General features: G+C 43.4%; 2 protein-coding genes across 3 annotated transcripts; one reads left to right on the top strand and one right to left on the bottom strand.

Moving 5' to 3' along the window:
* Positions 1-68: 68 nt before the first annotated feature.
* LOC124005275 (AP-1 complex subunit sigma-3-like) lies at positions 69-6,228 on the bottom strand. The gene is made up of 5 exons (XM_046314384.1): positions 6,099-6,228; positions 5,163-5,341; positions 1,789-1,897; positions 748-885; positions 69-658 (listed from the first exon to the last, which is right to left on the bottom strand). The coding sequence occupies exons 1-5, from the start codon at positions 6,099-6,101 to the stop codon at positions 623-625; spliced, it is 465 nt and encodes a 154-aa protein (XP_046170340.1). The 5' UTR covers positions 6,102-6,228; the 3' UTR covers positions 69-622.
* Positions 6,229-6,752: 524 nt separating this feature from the next.
* On the top strand, positions 6,753-13,842 carry LOC124005217 (dehydrogenase/reductase SDR family member 12-like). 2 transcript variants are annotated; one of them, XM_046314253.1, is made up of 10 exons: positions 6,753-6,894; positions 8,193-8,326; positions 8,489-8,571; positions 8,677-8,772; positions 9,031-9,112; positions 9,194-9,255; positions 9,340-9,444; positions 11,195-11,285; positions 11,514-11,651; positions 12,582-13,842. In XM_046314253.1, the coding sequence occupies exons 1-10, from the start codon at positions 6,824-6,826 to the stop codon at positions 12,695-12,697; spliced, it is 978 nt and encodes a 325-aa protein (XP_046170209.1). In that variant the 5' UTR covers positions 6,753-6,823; the 3' UTR covers positions 12,698-13,842. The 2 variants fall into 2 exon arrangements, with proteins under 2 accessions (XP_046170209.1, XP_046170208.1); XM_046314252.1 differs by having other exon boundaries at positions 11,508-11,651.
* Positions 13,843-14,662: the final 820 nt, after the last annotated feature.

Below are 14,662 nucleotides of genomic sequence, written 5' to 3'. Positions count from 1 at the left end.
TACTATGTGTGATGTCTGAGTGGAAGAGTGTATTAATATGTGTGATGTCTGAATGGAAGAGTGTATTAATATGTGTGATGTCTGAATGGAATAGTGTATTACTATGTGTGATGTCTGAATGGAATAGTGTATTAATATGTGTGATGTCTGAATGGAAGAGTGTATTACTTACTATGTGTGATGTCGGAATGGAATAGTGTATTAATATGTGTGATGTCTGAATGGAAGAGTGTATTACTATGTGTGATGTCTGAATGGAATAGTGTATTACTATGTGTGATGTCGGAATGGAATAGTGTATTACTATGTGTGATGTCTGAATGGAAGAGTGTATTACTATGTGTGATGTCTGAATGGAATAGTGTATTACTATGTGTGATGTCTGAATGGAAGAGCGTATTACTATGTGTGATGTCTGAATGGAAGAGCGTATTACTATGTGTGATGTCTGAATGGAAGAGTATTAATATGTGTGATGTCTGAATGGAATAGTGTATTACTATGTGTGATGTCTGAATGGAAGAGTGTATTACAGTTTAATATGTTAAATGTTGTGGCACTTATGGCAACTGAGGAAAGGATTCTTCAGTCTTAAGGTTCGACTCATGTCCTTGTTATTGGTTCAGTAGGTCGGTTTACTCATATACTCCTCCATTGTCTGTAAAGAGAACAGAATAAACATATTTACATATTTTGGAAAGTGTGTCAGACTTAAGTGACTGTGTGTGTGTGTGAGGGGGGGGTCACCTCTTGTAGTGTCTCTGCCTCCTCCATAGCAATGCCCACAGCTGTCTTGGAGGTCTCCAGGATCTCTCCTCCCATCAGGAACTCATCAAGGATGAAGTAGGCCTTCTCAAAGTTAAAGATGATGTCCAGCTCACACACCTGCAGTGTGCATGCACATGTACACAGTTAAAGTCCATCGATGACTCACGCCCAAGATCGAACCAAAGAACGAGGCAGGGTTGTAGAGAACTTCAGAAAGAGACCGTGCGCTATGGGAGGTGCCTATGGCGGGGCTATCGTCAGCCAGTCTTTTATTTTGGTTGCCTGTCAAGTCCTTTCTGTCGCACATCAGGGTGATGCAGTCACTTTCATTTCTGTCAGGAGGCAGCACTCAGGATGAGTATGATTTGTTTACTATGGATCCTGATTCCTGATCCACTTTCAGATCTCTTCTGTTTTGTCAGTGTAACAATTAGATTGAACTAGTGTCTGTTTGTCTGTATGCTTCTGTTGATGTATTTGACTGACTCATTTTTACTCTCAGCATAAAGCCTCCACTTTTCATGTAATTCTCTAATAACCACACACATGCACAAGCACAGACACAGCCATGTCTTACTATACTTGTGAGGACCATTAATTGATTCCCATTCAAAATACTATTTTCCCTAACCCCCAACCTTAACCCTAAACCCCAATCCTGAAATTGCCTTTTTTCCTACTGAGGACCAGCAAAATTCCCTCACTCATCTTAATTTTTGTTTGTTTACTATTCTTGGGAATAGTAAACTAAAACGTGTACACACACACGATGATGTAGGCCTTGTCAAAGTTAAAGATGTTATCCAACCCACAGACCTGCAGCAGAGCAGACAGGCCGACAACAGCACATCAATGAGAGGAATTAGACACCATTAAGATTATACTTTTTTTTTAAGCACATTTAGTTGCCATTCACCAATTTAATCTGAACTTTCCCTGTGTTATATTGAACAATTGTCCCCCAAAGAGACCTTAACCTGCCAATGAACAGCCCTTGCATTGCCTGTACATCATGCTTACGTTGCCAAAGTATTTGTCCAGCAGCTCGACATATCGGTGCAGCACCTCCAAGGTCAACAGTTCATTGTCCTGGTCCTCCAGACCACAGCAGAAGTAGAGGCTGGCATACCTGCAAGGGGGTTAGAGGTCAAGGAACAGGGTTATGGTTGTTATGTTTATATGCAAGAGAGTCACTTTACTATAGAGGTTCATGCTTAAGCCAAATAGTGACTTAGGGTAGAACATACTGCTCTCGTCTGTTATGTGTTTAACTTGTACAGTGAGTTTACAAAACATTAAGAATACCTGCCGTTTCCATGATAGCTTTTACCTGGTCAGTCTACGATCCCTTATTGATGTCACTTGTTAAATCCACTTCAATCAGTGTAGATGAAGGGGAGGAGACCGGATAAAGAAGGTTTTTGAAGCCTTGATATAACTGAGACATGGATTGTGAATGTGTTCCATTCAGAGGGTGAATGAGCAAGACAAAAGATTTAAATGCCTTTGAACTGGGTATGGTAGTAGGCGCCAGGCGCACCGGTTTGAGTGTGTCAAGAACCGCAACGCTGCTAGGTTTTTCACGCTCAACAGTTTCCGGTGTGTATTAAGAATGGTCCACCACCCAAAGTACTGACTGACAGCTAGAACTGTTAAGGCTCCATGGATTGATGAGGAATTGAAATTAGCAAAAGGAGTCGCTAATAAGTCTGTCTGTACATCTGACTGGCTTACTTACTGCAAATTGAGAAATTATGTGACTAAACCCAACAATAAGAAACTTCATTATGAAGCAAAGATCAATGATATAAAGAATGATGGGAAAAAAACGTGAGTACTTTAAATGAAATTACAGGCAGAAAGACAAATTCAACTCCATCTTTCATCGAATCAGATGGCTTATTCATCACAAAACCATTTGATGTTGCCAATTATTTCATTGGTAAAGTGGGCAAACTTGGGCAGGAAATGCCCACGAAAAACATTGAGCAATTATATTCATGCATAAAACACAAATAATGAAAGAAAAGCAGTGCAAGTTTGAATTTTGTAAAGTTAGTGTGGGAGAGGTGGAAAAATTATTGTGTCCACAGACACAATCGCAATCACACTGCCATAAAACATCTGGACAAGAGGAATACCTATGTAAGAATGCTGTTCATCGATTACAGCTCACCATTTAACACCCTAGTACCCTCCAAACTCGTCATTAAGCTTGAGACTTTGGTTCGACCCCGCCCTGTGCAACTGGGTCGTAGACTTCCTGACGGGCCGCCCCCAGGTGGTGAGGAAAGGAAACAACATCTCCACCCCGCTTTTCCTCAACACTGGGGCCCCACAAGGGTGTGTTCTCAGCCCTCTCCTGTACTCCCTGTTCACCCATGACTGCATGGCCACGCACTCCTCCAACTCAATCATCAAGTTTGCAGACGACACTACAGTGGTAGGCTTGATTACCAACAATGACGAGACGGCCTACAGGGAGGAGGTGAGGGCCCTCGGAGTGTGGTGTCAGGAAAAAAACCTCACACTCAATGTCAACAAAATAAAGGAGATGATCGTGGACTTCAGGAAACAGCAGAGGGAGCAGCCCCCTATCCACATCGACAGGACAGTAGTGGAGAGGGTGGAAAGTCTTCAGTTCCTCGGTGTACACATCACGGACAAACTGAAATGGTCCATCCACACAGACAGCGTGGTGAAGAAGGCACAGCAGCACCTCTTCAACCTCAGGAGGCTGAAGAAATTCGGCTTGTCACCAAAAACTTTTACAGATGCACAATCGAGAGCATCCTGTCGGGCTGTATCACCGCCTGGTACGGCAACTGCTCTGCCCACAACCGTAAGGCTCTCCAAAGGGTAGTGAGGTCTGCACAGCGCATCACCGGGGGAAAACTACCTGCCCTCCAGGACACCTACACCACCCGATGTCACAGGAAGGCCATAAAGATCATCAAGGACAACAACCACCCGAGCCACTGCCTGTTCACCCCGTTATCATCCAGAAGGCGTGGTCAGTACAGGTGCATCAAAGCTGGGACTGAGAGACTGAAAAACAGCTTCTATCTCAAGGCCACCAGACTGTTAAACAGCCATCACTAACATTGAGTGGCTGCTGCCAACATACTGACTCAAATCTCTAGACACTTTAATAATAAAAAATTGGATGTAATAAATGTATCACTAGTCACTTTAAACAATGCCACTTTATATAATGTTTACATACCCTACATTACTCATCTCATATGTATATACTGTACTCTTTACCATTACTGCTTCTTGCCTATGCCGTTCGGCCATCGTTCATCCATATATTTTTATGTACATATTCTTATTAATTCCTTTACACTTGTGTGTATAAGGTAGTTGTTGTGAAATTGTTAGATCACGTGTTCCTGCATGGTCGGAACTAGAAGCACAAGCATTTCGCTACACTCGCATTAACATCTGCTAACCATGTGTATGTGACCAATAAAATGTGATTATTTAACTTGTGCATCTGTTTGTTTTTGTGGGTAAGGAGGAAGGATTTTAAGAGAATAAACATTAACCACTAATAAAAAGGGCCAATGGTTCCAGTTTACCCCCTTCCTCCCTCCCTCCACACCCCTACAGTACACAGGCACCATAGTCTGTTCCAGTTTACCCCCTTCCTCCCTCCCTCCACACCCCTACAGTACACAGGCACCATAGTCTGTTCCAGTTTACCCCCTTCCTCCCTCCCTCCACACCCCTACAGTACACAGGCACCATAGTCTGTTCCAGTTTACCCCTTCCTCCCTCCCTCCACACCCCTACAGTACACAGGCACCATAGTCTGTTCCAGTTTACCCCCTTCCTCCCTCCCTTCACACCCCTACAGTACACAGGCACCATAGTCTGTTCCAGTTTACCCCCTTCCTCCCTCCCTCCACACCCCTACAGTACACAGGCACCATAGTCTGTTCCAGTTTACCCCCTTCCTCTCTCCCTCCACACCCCTACAGTACACAGGCACCATAGTCTGTTCCAGTTTACCCCCTTCCTCCCTCCCTCCACACCCCTACAGTACACAGGCACCATAGTCTGTTCCAGTCCAGAGACAATAGTGAGAGGGGGGAAACACAGACAGCAATAGGGGTCAACAGAGAAACAGACAGCAATAGGGGTCAACAGAGAAACAGACAGCAATAGGGGTCAACAGAGAAACAGACAGCAATAGGGGTCAACAGAGAAACAGACAGCAATAGGGGTCAACAGAGAAACAGACAAAAGAAAAGACAGAAGTCAAAAATAGGAAAACAAATAATCTGCCAAATAAACCAAATCAAAGAACGAGAGAAGGGGGTATAAGAGATCAAAGGTAAACCACAGACAGATCCAGCCCCAAACAGAGAATCTACTTCCTCAGTCACCTCTTGTAAACAATCTTGAGGTCCCTCCAGTGGAGGAAGTTACAGGAGCGGGGAGGGCGAGCCAGCACCATCAGAGTCATTTCCCGGATCACCTTCTTTTTCTCTCTCTCAGTCACCGGAGTGAACCACTTCTGCAGTCGCAGCTTCCCCTGCCGGCTGAACAGCAGCAGGAAGCGCAACTGTGGGAAGAGGGGGCAGGAAGTTGACCCACTTGGACCCAAATCATAGAAATAGAATGACTAGAATGGGTATTATGGCAGGCAACAGATTGAAGCAGAATAGTTCCTCTTGTTCTTTAGGTTATCTGGTGTCACTCAGGTCAAACCATGTTGTTAACGACCTAGTTAATCAGTAACTGCATTAATACTTATTCACATACACAGAATGATACATAGTATGCTCATGTAACACAAATTGACTTATTCATGAAGGCTACTCACTCACACATACTCAGACACTTTGAACACACCCCACAAGTATACTCATTATGCATTTACATTTACATTTAAGTCATTTAGCAGACGCTCTTATCCAGAGCGACTTATGCCTAGATGTGTTGCAACAAACAACACTTCTAACTGATAAGTGGTTGTTGTGCCAGACATAAACAATATTTCACAATTCTCCACGGACAGCCTTATAATAGCCAGTTTAAGGCCAGTTTGACTTTCAAGACGTTCTACTATAAAAACATGACAGCAACGCTTCTTTGGGCTAATGTAGCCTCTGGGCAAACAGGTTCAGGCGACAACACTCAAGTTCAACGACCAGCCAAAGAAACTAAGTGTGCTGGAGCGCCATTGACCACACAGTTAGTTACAGTAGGCTACTCACCTTTTGGACAGGTGCATGCTATAAAGAGAGCTTGCCCCCCTACTTGCCCTGTAAAATATGTCAAAACTTGAACATGGAACCAAATGACGACATTTGACTCACCATCGTGAAGCTGCAATGTGAGGCTAAGGCCGAATCTTGAGGAAAAATATGTTATCTAAATTCTTGCGTAAAAATGATTCATATGGAAGAGGCATCGTCAACCTTCCCACAATGCAGTGGGTTAAATTGCGAAACCACACCTTCTCTAGACTGTGCCGCGCCCGGTTTTCAGGAGCTTTCCTGGGAAAGGTGGATTGCAGTGTACTGTACACTCTGGTTTGGGATCAAATATAGAAACCATCCTGCTTGTCAAATCAAATGATGTGTTTGTGTGTCTATTCTTTCATTTCCAGACACATTGAGTGTTATTTGAGCTTTTTCTATTGTAGCCTACAGGTCTATAAAAACCGACAATAGCTTAGTTTCCCCCAGAAGCGTTATCAATAATTCCCTGAGAAAATGTTATTCTGTTACTGAAATATGCGGTTGTTGAAAAACATTTAATTTACATTTGAAATGCTGTGCAAGCGAATAATGAATTTGCCATGTAAGCCTATTGAAGATTCAGTAGGAAATATATTTGATTTCATTCATTCAAGCCTATAGACATCAAGGACAGTGTCGAGCTGACACCAGTTGACACTGAATTTCATTGTGCTTCAGTTATTGTTCCCTAGTCGCCGCTGGGGGGCCGCTGGATGACACATCCAATGTACATTCAAACACGTGGGTTTGGCCCAAGATAAAACCGGAGGAGAGAGTGCAATAACAGACGACGGGACTCCATGGGTAATACAACGATGTCTCTTTACCGCAACTCTGCTTGGTTTCTGAAAGGAATGACTGAATTCACCAGGTAAGATTTGCTATGCTATGGTGTGTCTGTCATCATCATCTTTCATGCTTTTATATTTACTCTGGAGAACAGTAGGCAACTGATAACTGGTCCTACACCCTTTGGGTCCATACGCACACATTTGTTATGGTTGATTCAGGTTATTTCATGGAATTAAATCCCTGGCTACAAATGTCACAAATATAAACTCAATCAATAAAATGTATAAAACTGAATAATACAAAATACATCTTTCCTATTTCCAGAACAATGTGTATATTCTCTCTTTTTGTTTGTATGTGTGTCCATCCTTTGGCATGATAGTATTCAATTAATCACAGTGTTTCAGATAGATTATAGATGTGTTTTTACCCTCATTGATTAAGAATCAGGATAGGCAACAAAAAAATCAGGATAGGCCTGAGACTTTACTGATGTGTGGTGTCAAAACCGCTAAATGGACAAAACTGTTGAAGAACTGTTTACTTTTTGCCATCATATTACTAAATAAATTGGGTTATCAATGCTTACTATAAAGCTTGCAATCTTATTTGGAAATCCACCAGCTCAAGTCAAGGCTGTCATGTGGAACTGTTGATAAATGGCTTATCAATAGCATCAGACCAAAACATTATTTGATTTTTAAATACAAAACATAGCATCAGACCACACACTGCCTTTCCTCATTCTAAAACAAAGCCATCAAATCCAACTGAAGAGGTGTCTTTGACATTTATTCAGCACTTCCTTTGTTCAATGTTGTGTTTTCTTGCAGAGACCAACCAGTCTCCCTGACCCTGGACTCCACTAGTGTTTACACTGCATGACACCACCAAACAGAGCATGCATTTAGCCAAAAACAATCCCTAAGCACAGCACCGCCTTGCTCCCTTAATCCCCCATTGGGAACAATGGCTGCCATTGAACCCCTTGACGCGGCACACAGGCCGCTGTCGGTGTCACCAGCGGTGGCCTCAGAACCGCCTCCTCTCTCCTTCTCACATTACCTAAGAGATGATGCGACAGTCTTTCCCTTTGTTAGACCTTTGTCTTGCTGATTGAATATCTAAACTGTTTGGAATTTGCTCCATTTTAGGTTTGGAGCGGGAGACAGCATCTATCTGACCCCAGGACATCTATGTGCGCTGGCACTGAACTACTTTCTTATAATCTGTTTTCAATCGATCATTCAATCATTTCAAGTGGAAAAGGGTGTATTGTTACTGAGCTCCTCAGTCCCCCTCTACCTTCCTGTGGAGTGGAGCAGTGGATTGATATTCTCCACCTAACCGCTGTCTGTCTAACTGTGTGTGTTGCAGGAGTGCGTTCCTCTCTGCCGCCAAACACTTTGTGGAAAAGGACCTGGAAGTGTCCATGGCAGGCAGGGTCTTCATGGTCACCGGAGCCAACAGTGGCATAGGGAGAGCTACAGCCATGGCCATCGCCAAGAGAGGTACGGTGTGTGTCTGTAGAGGAGAGTGTGTGTGTGTGCAAGTGTGAGTGAGTGTATGCATGTGTGTCTTTGGAGGAAGAGAATCATCACGTTTCACCGCACTGAATACACCGCTGGTTCAGCCACTCTTGCTCTACTGTTATCCCCCCATCCCGTCTACAGGTGGTACAGTCCACATGGTGTGCAGGAACAAGGACAAAGCAGAGGAGGCCAGGGCTGACATTGTCAAGGAGTCAGGAAATAAAGTGAATGAGTTTGGGCCTCTCTCTCACTTTCAAATTGTTTGTGTGGGGGACTTTTTACACTGTTTGGATATTATAAACCAGAGTGTAATAATCATGTAATTTCAGGAAATATATGTCCACATTCTGGACCTGTCTGAGACACGGAAGGTTTGGGAGTTTGCAGAGGCCTTCAAGAGGAAGTACAAAGCCTTGAATGTACTGGTGAGTAATGAATATATGTTTGACTCGAAGTGATAACCTTGTAACATATATTTTTCTCCCTCTATTCATCACCCTGCCTTTCATCATCATCCTCTCTGTCTCTCGTTCTTTCTCTGTCTCTCGTTCTTTCTCTGTCTCTCACTCCCTCTGTCTTTCATCCTTCCCATAATGTAGGGCTTCTTCCCATGTTTGATGTATTATTACATGTGTACAGTATTCATAATGTAGGATTATTTACTGACTGATTGGTGTGAACAGATAAATAATGCAGGCTGCATCATGAGTGAGAGGGATGTGAACGCTGAGGGGCTGGAGAAGAGCTTTGCCAGTAACGTCATGGGTGAGTCAATGAGAGAGGTGAATGTGTGAATACTTCAGTCTCAATACCCTTTTAAAGACACACATCTCTCTCTATCTCTAGGTGTGTATATCCTGACCAAGGGCCTGATTCCCTTACTGGAGAAGAGTGCAGAGCCAAGAGTGGTGAGTTTGAAACCCACAACCCACTGGCACCACCACTGATGGTTATTGTCCTTAGATGTCATTTTACTAAATCCTCCTCCTCAGATCACAGTTTCATCTGGAGGGATGCTGGTCCAGAAGCTGAGGACAGGGAACCTGCAGACAGAAATAGGTCGCTATGACGGCACCATGGTCTACGCACAGCACAAGGTCAGGGGAGCGGGGGAGCGGGGGGCGGGGTAGCAGGGGGCGGGGGAGCAGAGGAGTGGGAGGGCGGGGGAGCAGGAGGGTGGGAGGGCGGAGGAGCAGTAGAGTAGGAGGGCGGGGGAGCGGGAGGGCAGGGGAGCAGGGCCTCACATGTCACATTGTGTTGCGTCAGACATCAAATCAAATGCTATTTGTCACATGCGCCAAATACAGAGGGTGTAGACCTTACCGTGAAATGCTTATTTAAGAAAATAAGAGTTAAGAAAACCACAAATAGTAACACAATAGAATAGCAATAACGAGACTATATACAGGGGAGTATCGAGTCAATATGTGGGGTTACAGGTTAGTTGAGGTAATTAAGGTCATTAAGGGAGGGGGGGGGGGGCGCAATGTAAATAGTCCAGGTAGCCATTTGTCTTATGTCTTGGGAGAAGAAGCTGTTAAGGAGTCTTTTTGACCTAGACTTGGTACTCTGGTACCGCTTGCCGTGAGGTAGTTGAGAGAGCAGTCTATGACTTGGGTGGCTGGAGTCTTTGACACATTTTTGGGCCTTCATCTGACACTGCCTAGTATAGAGTTTCTGGATGGCAGGAGGAAGTTTGGCCCCAGTGAGCCATACAAGGTTGGAGACAATTCCATTAAATGCATAATGTGGTGGTCTCTTGCTGGTCTGTGCTTGTGTGACATGGTCTAGGTCCGATTTTAATGTTGCGTTTGTCATGACGTTGTATATGTTGATGTGACGACTGTTGTTCATCGAATGATTAAAAGTATCTAATTGCGTGATTATCTGAATCTCTGATCGTCCTCCCGATGTCAGTGTCCTTTTGTCTTAGGAGTCTGTTCCCTCACCTTGCTCTGGAAGGGGTCTTCTGAGGACAGACAACTCTGTAGCTCAGAGCTCACAGCGTTGGAATGAAACAGTGTAGATACCACGATTCGATGGGAGATGGAGGCTAGGTGGTTCGACTTGAATTCACCCGCTTAGACACAGCTACTCATCCGTAGCTTGGGTAGAAAAATATTTCTTTGTCTTCAAACTTGGGTTGCGTTTTTGGTTTGTTGACTTTTTAGACCTTGGCTGCAGCTTGGGTCACGTAGTCTTGTCTGTAAATTCTTTACTCACAGGTTTTATAACCTTGGGTCAGAAGTGGGCGTAACCGCCTTTAGGGCAATTCTCTGGGCGTACAAAGTTATGAGGGCAAGGTCTAGATTTGACTCAAATCCAATTTTAGACAACTAACTTCACATTTCATCTTTCCCAAAACATTATCTTTGATTTGGGCATTTTCCATACAATGTACAATGTATAAACATCAAACATATACTAGGAAAACTCTACACGTTACAATGTTTTCGTAATAACGTCATCTATTAACCTTTAATAACAAAACAAAAATGACATACATTTTCATATTCCATCTATCGTCATGACCACCATTGTGGCTGATGGAAACCGTTGTTCCAAAGTCCCTTTATTTCATGTTTAATGTTCTGAGGCTGGTTCTCCATAGTAACAGGACAAAGGAATTTGTCTGTGGTCTGAGATTTACCAGGGGCGTGAGGGGTCATAAAACCCCCACATCTTCAGACCCCTAGATATCTCCTCCTCTGTTGGGGTTGAGAGATAATCTGTAGGGTTGTGGTCTCCTGTAACCTGACCTGATCAGGACAGTCATGACACGTTTGAGATTTGTGCTTGAACTGGTCCCAGCTACTGGTGTGTGTGTATGTATTGTGTGTGTTTCAGAGGCAACAGGTGGTGATGACAGAGCAGTGGGCCAAGACCCATAGCAACGTCCACTTCTCAGTGATGCACCCTGGCTGGGTGGACACACCAGGTACTGTATCAATACACCACAACTACATAATCACCAGCAGCAAACAGCTTTGGTTCTAAGTATGACAACATTGTAAACACATATCCACATTTGGAGGTTGACATTTTCAAATGAGAATTACTATTTCAATACATAAATCCAATGCTGTTTTAATATCGTCTAAAACAGTTTTGAACATAATACACTAAAATAACTGTGTTACTGACCCATCTCTCTCTGGAGTTGTAGCGGTGGCCAATGCCATGCCTGACTTCCACCAGTCTATGAAGGGCAGTATGAGGACCCCGGAGCAGGGGGCTGACACCACGGTGTGGTTGGCCATCTCAGAGGCCGCCGCCACCAAGCCCAGCGGAAGCTTCTTCCAGGGTAGGCAGTAAGAGACACAGAACACACAAGTATCACAAACAAAGTGAAGCATTTTCTGAAGAATGGGATCATCCCATTTGTTTAGCAATTGCAGGTAACAATTGAATATGTGTTATATGGTAAAGTATCTGAGGTCATGACCAGAAGAGCGAGCGAGAAAGAAAGCTACAGTAAGAAAGCAAAGTGAGGTCTAGCGTAGAGTGTCATGGGTTAACTGTCAGATCCAAACAATCTCTCTCTCCTCACAACCCGTTCTCAATATGTGCTTCTGGAGAAAACAAGAGCTCTTTAAAACAGCCAGGCTTCTCAGTACAGTGGACCTCAGTCAGAATTGGAGAAAAGAGGTCGAAGGAGAGGGAAAGGGAAGAGAGAGAGAAGAATAGTGACAGAGAGAGAAAGAGGATATTTGGAGCATATGGTAGGGGTTTAGAGTGGGGAAGGAGAGAAAGAAGACTAGTGCTGTCTGAATGCAGTGTTTGTCTGTGTGGGTTGGACTGAGGGCATGAGAGGATGGGGAAGGTTGGAGATAGCAGGCGGGCGGTGGGTTGGGCTGGGTTTCTGGCATCGGTCCACTGCAGCTGGAGCTCTCGGTACCAGATACTGCCAGAGAGTACAGTGGAACCCCCCTCTGACACATGCCCTCTCCCTCCAATGCGGCGACCTCAGTGACCTTCCCCAGCACAGCAGGATAGAAAATAAAAATTTCTATAGAGTCACTAACACAGACACCTCCTCTCATCTCTGTGCCTGCATGTACACAATACATGTCAGGGGATCTGGGGTCAACAGCTAGGCCTACGTTTTGGTTGAACTGTATTTTCTAGCTAACTTCATTGACATGGCTATAGTATGGATCAATCACAATGTGAATAGTAAATGCTTATCTTTTAACCAACCAGGTTGTAAAAAAGATTGTATTGTGTGTATCAGATCGGAGGATGGTGTCGGCCCACCTGCCCCTGGCCTGGACCCACAGTTCCCAGTTGGAGCAGCAGAAGTTCATGAGTGTGATGGAGGATCTGGCCAAGACCTTCCAGCCCCACTGAGACCACTACCACACACAAGTACCATACCAGTACTACAGTACACACTGGAACCAGTGCTGTATACTGGGAACCAGTTCAGCATAGCTAACAGTCTACACATACCTGTCAGGAGGGAGGGGGGGGGTCCTACTATATTTGATTTGCACTACTTTAACAGTTTAGATATTTATTGACCCCTAACACTTTTTAAATATGTAACCTCTATATGGCTTAAAACACTTAATATTCTAAGCTAAAACAGAACAGTGTTTGATGATGCTGATTTGGGGTTCCCTGAAAAGAGATCTTTACCTTGTAGCCTTTGAGCTGCTGATAGGGAAATCATTTTTAAGTTCTTTATACATTTAACCCAACACAGTATGTTGTTTTTCTACCACTTCAAGCAGTGACTCAATGAAAGCTGTCAATCAGATGGGAATCTGATGTGACCAAAGTCACTCCCTTATCCATCCACCAATCACATCACAGCCTGTTGCTATGGGCCCAGCCTAACAACACAGGGTTTGTTGGTTTGCTCCGCTTTGAAAATGTTCAAACTATTTTACCCAAGTGCTTCTTCAGTGTTACAACCTCATGAAGTTGTCTGTTGATCCATGAAAAGTCTACAACACTTGTGTACATAACTGATTAAATGCATTGGTGTGCATTATCAAAATTACATCATGAGGGTAAAACGACAGAGCAGGATTCATGAGTCAGCCAGCTAACTTTGATTAACAACCAGAAACATAAATTAAAAAGGTAAAGTTAGATATGTGATTTTGGTTGTTCAGTCAATTACACCATCCTCATTTCATGCTTATCTACAAAAGTAGAATAGTCTGAATATTTTGGCAAGTTAGCTGTTTAAATCATTGAACTTGCATTATAATAGACCCCTCTGGGTGGTTATACTGAGCCCAGGCATGAAGAAAACTCTCACTATCAGCAGGTAGATGGAGATTTGACCTATTCAGACCAGAGGTTCCCACCGCTGTACCTGACATGGCCAATACAGCAAAGATATATTTAAGTAACACTTGATGTTTAAGGGGCACATAACACTTTGAGGAAGTAATGAGATATAAATATGCTTATTGATGAGGCAGTCATGTATTTTGTGATTTCATCCTTGAATAAAAAATATACACTGATGTAAAACCCAACTGATGTAAAGTATTTTCTGAGTGTTACTATATTGCAGATGGGGGAGGCATCCAACACAAGCGTTAGACTTAATAACATGTCCGAATGGATATCTTTATTAAGCTTTTATTTATTTCCTCACCGTGACAGAACAGAGTGCCACAGGGAGACTAAAGTCAGTACGGTCAACATTATCAACAGGAGTTTCTCTTTAAAAATACAATTATTAGAGATATACAACAACGTCGGAACAAGATTATTTTACAAGCAGTATGACATGATAAAATGACAAACAGCAACAAAGAGGTTAACAGAGTAGTAGAGAATGTATACTGTAGAATTCAGAGGCTGGGTGGGAGGAGCTATAGGATGAAGGGTTCAATGTAATGGCATAAATGGAACGGTATCAAACAGATATGGAAACCACGATACGACTCCGTTCCATCCATCCCTTGAACCGGTCCTCCTATAGCTCCTCCCACTAGACCCCTCTGCTAGATATGGAAACCACGATACGACTCCGTTCCATCCATCCCTTGAACCGGTCCTCCTATAGCTCCTCCCACTAGACCCCTCTGCTAGATATGGCTCCAGTTTGAGATCTTACTATTTTATACATGTGTGAAAACGTGGATAGAGTTTAGTCAAATTACATATAAGAACCAGTAAAAAGTATATAAATTCTTCTTCATGGGATCGACCCCATAAAACGGACTTATTACAAACCAACATACCTAGAGAATTGTATTGATCACAATTGTGGTGGGAACAATCATTTGTGGAGGGAATTACAAATGTTAGCCTCTAAACGTTAGTGGCTCTCGATTACTCAAAGGAATC

The sequence above is a fragment of the Oncorhynchus gorbuscha genome, linkage group LG19 (assembly GCF_021184085.1).
Source record: "Oncorhynchus gorbuscha isolate QuinsamMale2020 ecotype Even-year linkage group LG19, OgorEven_v1.0, whole genome shotgun sequence".
In the NCBI taxonomy this organism is placed as follows: domain Eukaryota; kingdom Metazoa; phylum Chordata; class Actinopteri; order Salmoniformes; family Salmonidae; genus Oncorhynchus; species Oncorhynchus gorbuscha.
Note: the sequence above shows the minus strand (reverse complement) of the source record. Positions and strands in the feature narration are given on the sequence as shown.

Excerpts from the sequence above, each read along its gene's own strand:
- LOC124005275 (XM_046314384.1), bottom strand. Across the intron at positions 1,898-5,162 it reads CTCAAGATTGTTTACAAGAG|GTATGCCAGCCTCTACTTCT; the intron begins GTGACTGAGGAA and ends ACCCCCTTGCAG. Across the intron at positions 659-747 it reads AGGCAGAGACACTACAAGAG|ACAATGGAGGAGTATATGAG; the intron begins GTGACCCCCCCC and ends TTCTCTTTACAG.
- LOC124005217 (XM_046314252.1), top strand. The coding sequence starts at position 6,824 with ATGGGTAATACAACGATGTCTCTTTACCGCAACTCTGCTTGGTTTCTG. Across the intron at positions 11,286-11,507 it reads TGGCTGGGTGGACACACCAG|TTGTAGCGGTGGCCAATGCC; the intron begins GTACTGTATCAA and ends CTCTCTCTGGAG. Across the intron at positions 11,652-12,581 it reads CAGCGGAAGCTTCTTCCAGG|ATCGGAGGATGGTGTCGGCC; the intron begins GTAGGCAGTAAG and ends TGTGTGTATCAG.